General features: G+C 51.5%; 1 protein-coding gene across 1 annotated transcript in view; it reads left to right on the top strand.

The window, feature by feature from the left end:
* The window catches only part of LOC132578308 (NAC-alpha domain-containing protein 1-like), a 73,496-nt gene extending 59,282 nt beyond the window's left edge, over positions 1 to 14,214 (top strand). Inside the window, exons 6-9 of the mRNA XM_060248247.1 lie at positions 4,669 to 4,815; positions 8,206 to 8,337; positions 12,484 to 12,606; positions 14,024 to 14,214. Of these exons, the coding sequence (XP_060104230.1) occupies positions 4,669 to 4,815; positions 8,206 to 8,337; positions 12,484 to 12,606; positions 14,024 to 14,038 (417 nt within the window). The 3' untranslated portion in view covers positions 14,039 to 14,214. The remainder of the gene's footprint in view (positions 1 to 4,668; positions 4,816 to 8,205; positions 8,338 to 12,483; positions 12,607 to 14,023) is intronic.
* Positions 14,215 to 14,469: the final 255 nt, after the last annotated feature.

The raw sequence follows: 14,469 nt of genomic DNA, 5'->3' as shown, positions 1-14,469 counted from the left end.
AGAACATATGAACATACGAAGCTGCCTTATACTGAATCAGTCCATCCAAGTCAGTCTTGTCTACTCAGACTGGAAGTGGCTCTCCAGGGTCTCAAGCTGAGGTTTTTCATGCCGGTTTGTCTGGACCCTTTTGAGTTGGAGATGCCGGGGATTGAACCTGGGACCTTCTGCTTACCAAGCAGATGCTCTGCCACTGAGCCACCGTCCCTTTCTTATCATATGAACATATGAAGCTGCCTTCTACTGAATCAGACCCTCGGTCCATCTAAGTCAGTCTTGTCTACTCAGACTGGCAGCGGTTCTCCAGGGTCTCCAGCTGAGGTTTTTCATGCCTATTTGCCTAGACCCTTTTTAGTTGGAGATGCCGGGGATTGAACCTGGGACCTTCTGCTTCCCAAGCAGATGCTCTAACCCTGAGCCACCATCCCTCCCTTACATATGAACATATGAAGATGCCTTCTACTGAATCAGACCCTCAGTCCATCCAAGTCAGTTTTGTCTCCTCTGACTGGCAGCGGCTCTCAAGGATCCCAAGCTGAGGTTTTTCACGCCTACTTGCCTGGACTCTTTTTAGGTGGAGATGCCAGGGATTGAACCTGGGACCTTCTGCTTACCAAGCAGATGCTCTAACACTGAGCTATCATCCCTCCCTTAAAGTTCCCTTCATTCCTTGTGATCATATGAACCTATGAAGCTGCCTTCTACTGAATCAGACCCTCGGTCCATCAAAGTCAGTCTTGTCTACTCAGACTGGCAGCCGATCTCCAGGGTCTCAGGCTGAGGTTTTTCACGCCTACTTGCCTGGACCCTTTTTAGTTTGAGATGCCGGGGATTGAACCTGGGACCTTCTGCTTACCAAGCAGATTCTCTACCACTGAGCCACCGTCCCTCCCAACAGCCCAGAGCTGGTTGTCTTGCCCATTGGTCTCCTGCTGTGTTAATGGAGGCGTAGCTGGATGCAGGAACAGGGCAGCTGAAGTGGAGACCCTTGGAGACAACTGGGGGGGGGGGCTATGAATGCACTTCACAGGCCTGGGTTGCTAAGCAGTCTGTGGTGTGTGTGTGGGGGGGTCTTCCTAGGACCACTTAAACTTGACTGTCGACAAATTCAGCCCTGCCTCGTCATCTGATCCTACAGCCTGAGAACAGCAGGACCTTCCCTTCTGTTGACGAAAATATCCTGCTCTTGAGATGCGTTGCTCCTGAAGGACCTGATCAGGGCCGTGGCTCAGTGGCAGAGCCTCTGCTTGGCATGCAGGAGGTCCCGGGTTCAATACCCGACAGTGACTCCAGTTAAAAGCCTCAGAGGAGATGTGAAAAACCTGCAGAGTCTTGTGAGCAAAAATTCTATTCTGTGAGCTACGACTGGCATTAAAAGTTGTGAGCTGCTGCATACATTTGTTTGCTCTGGGGCCATCCTTCCTGAGATAAGACGAAAATGTGTGAGCTGGAGGCTAAAAATCTGTGAGCTAGCGAGAGAGAACAATGAAATTTCTGAGCAGTCAGGTTAAAACAGATAAAAGGAAGAACTTCTTCACCCTTAGGGTGATTTGAAGAAGAAGAAGATACTGGATTTATATCCCGCCCTCCACTCCGAAGAGAGAGCAGCTCACAATCTCCTTTACCTTCCCCCCCCCCACACAACAGACCCCCTGTGAGGTAGATGAAAATACTGGATTTATATCCCGTCCTCCACTCCGAAGAGTCTCAGAGGGGCTCACAATCTCCTTTCCCTTCCCCCCCCACAACAGACCCCCTGTGAGGTAGATGAAAATACTGGACTTATATCCCCCCCCAACTCCGAAGAGTCTCAGAGGGGCTCACAATCTCCTTTCCCTTCCTCCCCTACAACAGACACCCTGTGAGGTGGGTGGGGCTGGAGAGGGCTTTCACAGCAGTTGCCCTTGCAAGGACCACCTCTGCCAGAGCTACGGCTGACCCAAGACCATGCTAGCAGGTGCAAGTGGAGGAGTGGGGAATCATACCCGGTTTTCCCAGATAAGAGTGTGCACACTTAACCACTACACCAAACTGGCTTTCCTGTGGAATTCACTGCCACAGGAGGTGGTGGCGGCCACAAGCATAGCCAGCTTCAAGAGGGGATTGGATAAAAATATGGAGCAGAGGTCCATTAGTGCCTATTAGCCACAGTGTGTGTGTGTGTATTTTGGCCACTGTGTGACACAGTGTTGGACTGGATGGGCCATTGGCCTGATCCAACGTGGCTTCTCTTATGTTCTTACTGCTGGAAGTAAATGGGCCAGAGACCTGTGAGCTAGAGGGAACACTGCTTGAGATCTGGGAGAGCTGTTCCTGGTCAGGGGGTGCCAGCTCTATGAGCCTGCAGGCGCCTGTGGAATTCTGACCCAGCATGGAGGGCACAACCACAAAATTTCTGCCACTGGAGGCAGAACGAGCCGCAACATGGCTCCCACTGCTTATTTTCAGGCACACAGCGAAGGTCTCTGTGGTGTGGCAGCAACTGCCGCCGAAGCAGCCAAAAAAATATCCGCACGCCAATCAGAAGCCCCGCTTGGCAAGAGCTCCACCTGGCCCCGCCCACTTCCTCTGAACACTTGATGGGAAAGGTGTCGGCAGGGGCCACGAGGCCCTCGGACACTACAACAGGGACCCTGGAATAGACAGCCCTGACCTTGATAGACTGATGGTCCGGTCCAGAAGAAGGCAGCTTCCTGGGCTCACCTGAGTTACAGCCAGTTTGGTGTAGTGGTTAAGTGTGTGGACTCTTATCTGGGAGAACCGGGTTTGATTCCCCACTCCTCCACTTGCACCTGCTGGAATGGCCTTGGGTCAACCAGCTCTAATAGGAGTTGTCCTTGAAAGGGCAGCTGCTGTGAGAGCCCTCTCCAGCCCCACACAAGGTGTCTGTTGTGGGAGAGGAAAGTAAAGGAAATTGTAGGCCGCTCTGAGTCTCTGTCCTTGAAAGGGGAGCTTCTGGGAGAGCCCTCTCCAGCCCCACCCACCTCACAGGGTGTTTGTTGTGGGGGAGGAAGGGAAAGGAGATTGTGAGCCCCTCTGAGACTCTGTCCTTGAAAGGGCAGCTCCTGGGAGAGCTCTCTCAGCCCCTCTTGCCTCACAGGGTGTCTGTTCTGGGGGAGGAAGGGAAAGGAGATTGTGAGCTGCTCTGAGACTGTCATTGAAAGGGCAGCTTCTGGAGAGCTCTCTCAGCTGCACCCACCTCACAGGGTGTTTGTAGTGGGGAAGGAAAAGAGCCAGTTTGGTGTAGTGGTTAACTGTGCAGACTCTTATCTGGGAGAACCGGGTTTGATTCCCCACGCCTCCACTTGCACCTGCTGGAATGGCCTTGGGGCAGCCATAGCTCTAATAGAGAGCCAGTTGGGTGTAGTGGTTAAGTGCGCGGACTCTTATCTGGGAGAACCGCATTTGATTCCCCACTCCTCCCCTTGCACCTGCTGGAATGGCCTTGGGTCAGCCAGAGTTCTGGCAGAGGCTGTTCTTGAAAGGGCAGCTGCTGGGAGAGCCGTCTCAGCCCCACCCACCTTACAGGGTGTCTGTTGTGGGGAAAGGCGATAAAGGAGATTGTAAGCCTCTCTGAGACTCTGATTCTGAGAGAAGGGTGGGGTATAAATCTGCAGTGGTCCTCTTCTGGGAGGGCACCATGACTCAGTGGCAGAGCCTCTGCTTGGCATGCAGGAGGCCTCCGGTTCAGTTCCCAGCATCTGAAGAAGTGACTAAAGTGACTCACGCAAGCTCCTTCCCTCCTACCAGTGTGGTTAGCCTTTATGATGATATTGGATGCTCTTGGATTTCTATCTTGCCCTCCACTCCAAAGAGCCTCAGAGCGGCTCACAATCTCCTTTATCTTCCTCTTCTTCCCCACAACAGACACCCTGTGAGGTGGGTGGGGCTGAGAGAGCTCTCCCAGAAGCTGCCCTTTCAAGGACAGCTGTGTGAGAGCTCTGGCTAACCCAAGGCCATTCCAGCAGCTGAAAGTGAAGGAGCGGGGAATCAAACCTGGTTCTCCCAGATAAGAGTCCACACACTTAACCACTACACCCAACTGGCTCTCTATTAGAGCTATGGCTGACCCAAGGCCATTCCAGCAGGTGCAAGTGGAGGAGTGGGGAATCAAACCCAGTTCTCCCAGATAAGAGTCCGCACACTTAACCTCTACACCTAACTGGCTCTCTATTAGAGCTATGGCTGACCCAAGGCCATTCCAGCTGGTGCAAGTGGAGGAGTGGGGAATTAAACCCGGTTCTCCCAGATAAGAGTCCACACACTTAACCACTACACCAAATTGGCTTTTTTTAAGGTGTTCCTGGACTCTGGCTCTTTTCTGCTGCTCCAGACAGACGAGCAGGGCTCCCCATCTTGATCTACCCGCACCTTCAGTGCAAAGGGCCAGGCAGGAGCTGATGGGGAAGACCTTTCTCTGCCTGAAACCCTGGAGAGCCACTGCCAGTCTGAGCACACAAGACTGATCTTGAAAGATCAAGGCGGGTGTGATGCAGTAGAAGGCAGATTGCTGGCCCTGCCAGCCGAGCCTGGGGCGCTCCCTCCCACGGAGAGCTCAGCTGTTGCCCTCTTCTTTGGGCACAGCTCCCCCCACACCTGGGGTCCTGAGCTACACCTCTCCTGTTCAAACGGATTGTAACGGGCCAGTGTCTCCTCTCCTTCCCCCAGGCCATGTCCAAGCTGGGGCTGCGGCAAATCCACGGCGTTACCAGGATCACGATCCGGAAGTCCAAGAACATCTTGTTTGTGATCACCAAGCCGGACGTCTTCAAGAGCCCCGCTTCCGATATCTACATCGTCTTTGGGGAGGCCAAGGTGAGTGGGGCAGGGTGGGGGGTGGAGGGATGAGTTCGGCTTCATGGGCAAGGTCCTTGACTCTTGGTGTGCAGAGTAGGGGGTGGGGGACAGCTTCTTCTCCCTCAGCGGCTAGTCCAGGACAGAGGCTGCTTCAAAAACGAGGTCTCTCTGGGCTGTTCTTAACAAAGCAGCTCTTATTCTGCAGCAAATTCGGGCCAGTAGTGATGGGGAACCATGTCTGTCTCTTGCACCAAATCAAAAAAGGCTCTTTGTGTGCTCCTTGTAATGGTGGATCGGGCTCCTTCACAGTTAGATGCTTCCCTCAAATGCCATAGTCAAAAATCAGGAGGCAATGAGATGAGAATGCCCATCTTCGTTTGTCTTTATTTAATACCTTTATATCCCAGTGGAGATTTAATCAAATGCAATCCTAAATAAAAACAGCCTTCAGCTGCCTCCTAATAATCAGGAGGGCCAGGCACACCTCCTTGGGGAGGTTGTTCCCTAATCGTGGGGCTGTCACCAAAAAGGCCCTCTCTCGTGCACCCACCAGATGAGCTTCTTTGATTTACGTTTTAACAATTTATTAATAACATATGGTTACAATATTTAATTGTCTCTTTTCTATACTAACCCATATGATATTTCAACCCCCCTCCCTCCAATATTTGACTTCCCTGAAGTTATAAATTTAAATTCAATTATAAGGTACCACTAACCAATCAAAGTTCAATACTTTTCTTTTTTCATTAATACTAAAAAATTGTCCAATGTCTTTTTACATTCCACTCTTTCTCCATATATCCTTTAAATTTCTTCCGCTCCTTTTTGAATATATCTAAATCATAGTCTCTTAAAGTTTCAGTTAATTTGTCCATCTCACTCCAAGATAAAACTTTCACAATCCAATCCCATTTCTCTGGTATTTTTCCCTGTTTCCACAGCTGCGCATACAATGTCCTAGCAGCTGAGAGCAAATACCAAATTAAACTCCTGTCTTCCTTTGGAAATTTTTCTAATTGTAATCCAAGCCAAAAAGTCTCTGCAGTTTTCTTAAAGTCATAACCCAAAATTTTGGAGATTTCTTGTTGTATCATCTTCCAAAACTCTTTCGCTTTTTCACAAGTCCACCACATGTGAAAGAAAGAACCTTCGTGTTTTCTACATTTCCAACATCTATCCGACATCTTTTTACTCATCCTAGCCAGCTTTTTCAGAGTCATATTCCACCTATACATCATCTTAAAACAGTTCTCCTTAATACTCTTAGGTTGAAATCTTCATCGAATTCTTCCAAAGGTGCTCCCACGTATCCATTTGTATTTCTCTATTCACATTGATTGCCCATTTAACCACTTGAGACTTTATTGCTTCTTCTTCTGTAGACCATTTCAATAATACTTTATATACTTTCGATATTAATTTTTCATTATCTCCAAGCAGGACCCTTTCCAATTCTGTTTGCTCACGTCTAATTCCATCCGATTTAATATCATTTTCCATCAAGCTTTTAATTTGTTGCATTTGAAACCAGTCATACTTATTATTTAAGTCTTCTGCAGATTTTAATTCAATTTTGTCTCCATGAACTTCTTTGATTTGATGGGACTGACGAGGGGCTTGTCTCTGTGACCTTGGTTCCTGGGCAGGAATGTATAGGAGGAGACATAAGAACATAAGAGAAGGCATGTTGGATCAGGCCAATGGCCCATCCAGTCCAACACTCTGTGTCACATAAGAACATAAGAGAAGCCATGTTGGATCAGGCCAGTGGCCCCTCCAGTCCAACACTCTGTGTCACATAAGAGAAGCCCTGTTGGATCAGGCCAATGGCCCATCCAGTCCAAGACTCTGTGTCACACAGTGGCACGGTTGCTCAGATACCCTGGTCCCAAGCCATGTAGGACTTCAGGAGTCTGTGTGAGGATTTGGGACACCTCTGTTGGGTAGACTGGGACACCGATAGAATGGCTGTTGGCTCTGGCCCCCGAATATGGGCAGAAGTTCCTCTGTGGCCTCCTCCCACACCACCATTTGGCTGGCTCAACTGAGAGGCCCCTCAAAGACTCTGCCAGTGAACATAAGAAAACCCCTGCTGGATCAGACCTGTAGTCCTGCAGCCCAACACTCTGTGTCACACAGTGGCCAAAACCCAGGAGCCATCAGGAGGCCCACCAGCAGGGCCAGAACTCCAGAAGCCTTCCCACTCTCGCCCCCAAGCACCAAGAAGACAGAGCATCCCTGCCCCAGACATAAGAACATAAAAGAAGCCATGTTAGATCAGGCCAGTGGCCCATCCAGTCCAACACTCTGTGTCACAGAAGAACATAAGAGAAGCCCTGTTGGATCAGGCCAGTGGCCCATCCAATCCAACACTCTGTGTCACATAAGAACATAAGAGAAGCCCTGTTGGATCTGGCCAATGGCCCATCCAGTCCAACACTCTGTGTCACATAAGAACATAAGAGAAGCCCTGTTGGATCTGGCCAAAGGCCCATCCAGTCCAACACTCTGTGTCACATAAGAACATAAGAGAAGCCATGTTGGATCTGGCCAATGGCCCATCCAGTCCAACACTCTGTGTCACAGAAGAACATAAGAGAAGCCATGTTGGATCAGGCCAGTGGCCCATCCAGTCCAACACTCTGTGTCACATAAGAACATAAGAGAAGCCATGTTGGATCTGGCCAATGGCCCATCCAGTCCAACACTCTGTGTCACATAAGAACATAAGAGAAGCCATGTTGGATCAGGCCAGTGGCTCATCCAGTCCAACACTCTGGGTCACACAGTGGCCAAAACCCAGGAGCCATCAGGAGGTCGACTAGCAGGGCTAGAACTCCAGAAGCCCTCTTACTGTGCCCCCCAAGGACCAAGAATACAGGGAACATAAGAGAAGCCATGCTGGATCAGGCCAATGGCCCATCCAGTCCAACACTCTGGGTCACACAGTGGCCAAAACCCAGTGGCCATCGGGAGGTCCACCAGCAGGGCCAGAACCCCAGAAGCCTTCCCACTCTAGCCCCCCAGGCACCAAGAAGACAGAGTATCCCTGCCCCAGATAGAAGAACATAAGAGAAGCTATGTTACATCAGGCCAATGGCCCATCCAGTCCAACACTCTGGGTCACATAGCATAAGAGAAGCCCTGTTGGGTCAGGCCAATGGCCCATCCAGTCCAACACTCTGTGTCACATAAGAACATAAGAGAAGTCATGTTGGATCAGGCCAATGGCCCATCCAGTCCAACACTTTGTGTCACCCAGGGTCCAAAACCCAGTGGGGCCAGAACTGGTGGGACTCAGCTCCATGGCACGCTAGGGAACCTTCCAGGTAAGAAAAATGGGTTAAGCCACCTTTGTCAGGTGTTGGATCTCTCGTCACGTTCTTCTCTGTCTGGCTCTTGCAGATCGAGGACCTCTCACAGCAGGTGCACAAGGCGGCCGCCGAGAAGTTCAAGGTCCCCATGGAGCACTCGCCTTTGATCACCGAGACAGCCCCCACCTTGACGATCAAGGAGGAGAGCGAGGAGGAGGAAGAGGTAAGCCTTGCGGCGGAAGGGACGGGGGCGGGGCTTTCAGGGCTCCTGGCCGTGGGGCCAGAGGCCTCCTCCTCCTGGGGAGCTGCCTGGGGCAAAGTCCTCTGTCTAGCCCAAGGGTCTTGCACAGACTAGCTTTGCACAGTCTCAGTCCCAGACCTGCTGAGGAGCTTAGAAGGGGTTGAACTGCAGGTGTGAAGAGCAGGGGCTTGTCTAGGCACGGTGGAGCCACCTCCTCCCATGTCTGTGAGTTTAGTTATGTGACAGAGCCGTCTCTTGCTGAGATCTCGCTGTCCTGGATGGGCTATAGCAGTGGTGGCCAACGGTAGCTCTTCAGATGTTTTTTTTTTGCCTACAACTCCCATCAGCCCCAGGCAGCATGGCCAATGGCTGAGGCTGATGGGAGTTGTAGGCAAAAAACATCTGGAGAGCTACCGTCGACCACCCCTGGGCTATAGAAACTGGCAGCAGTGGGCAGCTTATACCACAAGAGAATCCACACGCTGCCTTATGTTGAATCAGGCAATCAGCAAGCAAAGTAGACCTGGGGTAATTACATGGCCATACATTTCAAGAAGATGATGATGATGATGATGATGATATTGGATTTATATCCTGCCCTCCTCTCCGAAGAGTCTCAGAGCGGCTCACAATCTCCTTTCCCTTCCTCCCCCACAAAAGACACCCTGTGAGGTGGGTGGGGCTGGAGAGGGCTCTCACAGCAGCTGCCCTTTCAAGGACAACCTCTGCCAGAGCTATGGCTGGCCCAATGCCATGCTAGCAGGTGCAAGTGGAGGAGTGGGGAATCAAACCCGGTTTTCCCAGATAAGAGTCCACACACTTAACCACAACACCCAACTGGCTCTCTATTAGAGCTATGGCTGACCCAAGGCCATTCCAGCAGGTGCAAGTGGAGGAGTGGGGAATCAAACCCGGTTCTCCCAGATAAGAGTCCTCTCACTTAACCACTACACCAAACTGGCTCTCTATTAGAGCTATGGCTGACCCAAGGCCATTCCAGCAGCTGCAAGTGGAGGAGTGGGGAATCAAACCCAGTTCTCCCAGATAAGAGTCCACACACTTCACCACGATACCAAACTGGCTCTCCAAAGCGGGACTGGTGATTGATAAGAAAAGCCCCAGGGTAACAAAAGACTTGAATACTTAACAACATATGAACATATGAAGCTGCCTTCCACTGAACCAGACCCCCCTCGGTCCATCAAAGTCAGTCTTGTCTACTCAGACTGGCAGCGGCTCTCCAGGGTCTCTAGCTGAGGTTTTCCACGCCTATTTGCCTGGAGCCTTTTTAGTTGGAGATGCCGGGGATTGAACCTGGGACCTTCTGCTTCCCAAGCAGATGCTCTACCACTGAGCCACTGTCCCTCCCCTGCTCTCCAGGGTCTCAAGCTGAGGTTTTTCACACCTACTTGCCTGGACCCTTTTTAGTTGGAGACGCCGGGGATGGAACCTGGGACCTTCTGCTTCCCAAGCAGATGCTCTACCACTGAGCCACAGCCCCATTCATGGCTCTCTAGGGTCTCAAGCTGAGGTTTTTCATGCCTACTTGCCTGGACCCTTTTGAGTTGGAGATGCCGGGGATTGAACCTGGGACCTTCTGCTTCCCAAGCAGATGCTCTACCACTGAGCCACTGTCCCTCCCCAAACAACACTTTAAAGTATTTGACATCTGAAATAGAGAACGATATGTAAAATAACAAGGCCCACCCTAACAAGGAAAATTCTTTCTAACAAGTAATACAACAAGCAGTGTGACACAGTGCAGTGAACAGTACAAAAGCGGCTTGCTCTTAACAAATAAATATCAAGTCAGTCCGAAAGTGTGGCTCCGCCAACAGTATTCTTCTCTGGCCACTTCAGACTTGACCACCTAAAAGAAGCAAAGCTGGACTGGTCATTGCTAATATCCGGTTGAATCAGGCCTTTGGTCGGTCCAAGTCAGTCTTGTAAACTCAGAATGGCAAGTCTCAGGCAGAGGTTGTTTCACCTTCTGCCAGATTCTGTTAGCTGGAGACACTGGGGATTGAACCTGGGATCTTCTGCTCTATCATTGAGCCATGGACACTCCCAGAGCATGTGATCTGCTGCCTTCGTCTTCTCTGAAGGGATGACTCTGGCAGTGGTGGAAAGCCGTTTGTTTGGTCCGGTGGGATAATTACAGGGGAGCTGATATTTCAGAGCTCGCAGTGAGCTCAGAAACAAACCTAATCAACATATCTTGTGGGGAAACACAACTCTTGGTGCCAGCCTGGCTACAACCACAGCTCTTTGGGGAAGTGGCTCTTGAGATCCCCAAATTCCTGGTGCCATGTGAAGAAGAACCCAGCTGGGTCCATCCAGTCCAGCATCCTGTCTCACACACCACCAAAAACCAGCTCCTCTGGAGATCCAACAGCAGGGCAGAGTCCGAGGCCTTCCCCTGAGAAGAACCTCAGAAGAGCCCTGCTGGATCAGACCAGTGAGGGTCCATCTAGTCCAGCCTCCTGTCTCTCACAGTGGCCAAGCAGTTCCTCTGGAGGGACAACAACAGGGCAGAGAGGCCGAGGCCTTCCCCTGAGAAGAACCTCAGAAGTGCCCTGCTGGATCAGACCAGGGAGAGTCCATCTAGTCCAGCCTCCTGTCTCACACAGTGGCCAAGCAGTTCCTCTGGAGGGTCAACAACAGGGCAAAGAGGCTGAGGCCTTCCCCTGCTGGATCAGACCAGGGAGGGTCCATCTAGTCCAGCCTCCTGTCTCAGATAGCAGCCAACCAGTTCCTCTGGAGGGCCAACAACAGGGCAGAGAGGCCGAGGCCTTCCCCTGAGGAGAACCTCAGAGGAGTCCTGCTGGATGAGTCCAGTGAGGGTCCATCTAGTTCTGCCTGCCGTCTCACACAGTGGCCAGCCAGTTCCTCTGGAAGGCCAACAACAGGACAGAGAGGCCAAGGCCTTCCCCTGAGAACATCAGAAGAGCCCTGCTGGATCAGACCAGTGAGGGTCCATCTAGTCCAGCCTCCTGTCTCTCACAGTGGCCAACCAGTTCCTCTGGAAGGCCAACAACAGAGCAGAGAGGCCGAGGCCTTCCCCTGAGAAGAGCATCAGAAGTGCCCTGCTGGATCAGACCAGTGAGGGTCCATCTAGTTCTGCCTCCTGTCTCACACAGTGGCCAACCAGTTCCTCTGGAGGGACAACAACAGGGCAGAGAGGGCGAGGCCTTCCCCTGAGAAGAACATCAGAAGAGCCCTGCTGGATCAGACCAGTGAGGGTCCATCTAGTCCAGCCTCCCGTCTCACACAGTGGCCAGCCAGTTCCTCTGAAAGGCCAACAACAGGGCAGAGAGGCTGAGGCCTTCCCCTGAGGAGAACCTCAGAAGAGCCCTGCTGGATCAGACCAATGAGGGTCCATCTAGTCCATCCTCCTGTCTCACACAGCAGCCTGCAAGTTCCTCTGGAAGGCCAACAACGGCAGAGAGGCTGAGGCCTTCCCCTAAGGAGAACCTCAGAAGAGCCCTGCTGGATCAGACCAGTGAGGGTCCATCTAGTCCAGCCTCCTGTCTCTCACAGTGGCCAACCAGTTCCTCTGGAAGGCCAACAACAGGGCAGAGAGGCCAAGGCCTTCCCCTGAGAACATCAGAAGAGCCCTGCTGGATCAGACCAGTGAGGATCCATCTAGTCCAGCCTCCTGTCTGTCACAGTGGCCAACCAGTTCCTCTGGAAGGCCAACAACAGGGCAGAGAGGCCAAGGCCTTCCCTTGAGAACATCAGAAGAGCCCTGCTGGATCAGACCAGTGAGTGTCCATCTAGTCCAGCCTCCTGTCTCACACAGTGGCCAGCCAGTTCCTCTGGAAGGCCAACAACAGGGCAGAGAGGCTGAGGCCTTCCCCTGAGGAGAACCTCAGAAGAGCCCTGCTGGATCAGACCAGTGAGGGTCCATCTAGTTCTGCCTGCCATCTCACACAGTGGCCAACCAGTTCCTCTGGAGGGCCAACAACCGGGCAGAGAGGCTGAGGCCTGGTGTTGCCTCCTGCCTCTGGGATTCAGGGACTCGGCATTTGGGCTTTTTGTTGAAGAAAGCCACAGTCCTGTGAGAGCCCTGTGAACGGCCGTGGGATTCCCTGTGCCCTGCCAACTTCCCGTTGCTTCTTTTGTCAGGTGGACGAAACAGGTCTGGAGGTGAGAGATATCGAGCTGGTCATGGCCCAAGCAAACGTGTCGCGGCCCAAAGCAGTGCGGGCGCTTCGGCACAACAACAACGATATTGTCAACGCCATCATGGTGAGTCTCGTGCTGGGGGGGGGGTGCTGCTTATTTTTTGTCTCCCTGCCCACCCTGCCACCCCACCCACCTTCTGGAGCCCAGCAAGTCCTCTCTCTGCTCTGCCCCCTCTTGCTGGGGGACTGGACCGCTGCGGAGTCTTTTGTGTCTAGGAAGGCTTCGCTTTGCGGTAGGCAGCACACTGTTCCCCAGTCACTGAGTCTGAAGGAGGAGGAGGTGAGGTTTTGCTGGTCGTTCCCACGGGCACTGGCATTTTGAGAGTCTCCGGGAGCTTTATGGGACAGTGGGCGAAGGGATCCCCTCTAGACTTCTGGTGGGAAGTCCTTACGGGCAACCAGTCAAGGCCCAGAAGGGTCTCTGTGCCTTGATGCCATTGGGTTGCATCTTGAAGTGGTGGTTTATATTTTCTTTCTCTGATAATGCACATTTCTCGCTCGGAACTTCTTCATACCCAGAATGGGCATAAGCTGGGTTTGTTTTTTTAAACAGGAACTCCTTTGCCTATTAGGCCACACACCCTACTGTAAGTTCTAGGACACGGGTGGCCAAACTTGCTTAATATAAGAGCCACATATAATACATGTCAAATGTTTTGAGAGCTGCAGGCTTTTGAGAGCCACAAAGAAGGGCGGCTTCCTCGGGAGGTGGTGGGCTGTCCTTCCTTGGAGGTTTTTAAACAGAGGCTAGATGACAGCAATGAAGATCCTGTGAATTTAGGGGGAGGTGTTTGTGAGTTTCCTGCATTGTGCAGGGGGTTGGACTAATGACCCTAGAGGTCCCTTCCAACTCTCTGATTCTATGATAAGTCTAGTGTTCAGATTATATGAAGTGATGCTTTACAGGGTAGCATTTTACTCTTCTCTAGTAAGACCTCATCTGGAGTATTGTGTTCAGTTTTGGGCACCACATTTTAAGAAGGATGCAACAAAGATGGTGAGGGGTCTGGAGACCAAGTCCCATGAAGAAAGGTTGAAGGAGCTGGGGATGTTCAGCCTGGAGAGGAGGCGGCTGAGAGGTGATAGGATCACCATCTTCAAGGACTTGAAGGGCTGTCATCGAGAGGATGGTGTGGAAAGTCGGACCAGAACCAATGGGTTGAAATTAAATCAAAAGAGTTTCCAGCTCAGCATTAGGAAGAACTTCCTGACCGTTAGAGCAGTTCCTCAGTGGAACAGGCTTCCTCCTTGGGAGGTGGTGGGCTCTTCTTCCTTGGAGGTTTTTAAACAGAGGCTAGATGGCTATCTTGCAGCAATGCTGATCCTGTGAATTTAGGGGGAAGGTGTTTGTTTCTTGCATTGTGCAGGGGGATGGACTAGATGACCCTGGAGGTCCCTTCCAGCTCTGTGACTCTGTGAAATGTAGGATCGATCTGTAATTGCCCTTGTAATTGTGACTGACCCTCCCTTCTTCCTTGCAGGAGCTGACCATGTAGCGACCGGCTGGCAGGTACCCATCCCTCTCCCCGGCCTCTGCCCCCCCCTTCTGTATAGATGCACAGTTACTCCTGTCCAATACAGCTGTTGTTCGTTAGGACTTCCAGTTACTAGTCCCAACTCTTCTGCATTTGATGCTGCTGCTCAATAAAACAGTATATTCACTTGAACTGCACACCAGCCTTCGACATTCTCTTTTCATCAGCGATTGGGGGGAAGGATTCTTGTTGTGCTCTAACTGCTTTTGAAATTCATTCTAGGTCGTTGCAGAGAGCAGGTAAACACAAATGTTTAGCCTCACTGGCATTCTCTTGTATTTCCCACGCCTCTCAGAATGTGTAGGTTGACTTAGTTTAGTCCCTTTTGACTAAACTAAAGCTGATATTTGGGCTCTGGATGGTTTTAAACAACCTTTGGAGAAGGGACGGTG

This window comes from Heteronotia binoei, chromosome 10, assembly GCF_032191835.1.
Source record: "Heteronotia binoei isolate CCM8104 ecotype False Entrance Well chromosome 10, APGP_CSIRO_Hbin_v1, whole genome shotgun sequence".
NCBI classification, from domain to species: Eukaryota; Metazoa; Chordata; class Lepidosauria; order Squamata; family Gekkonidae; genus Heteronotia; species Heteronotia binoei.
Note: the sequence above shows the minus strand (reverse complement) of the source record. Positions and strands in the feature narration are given on the sequence as shown.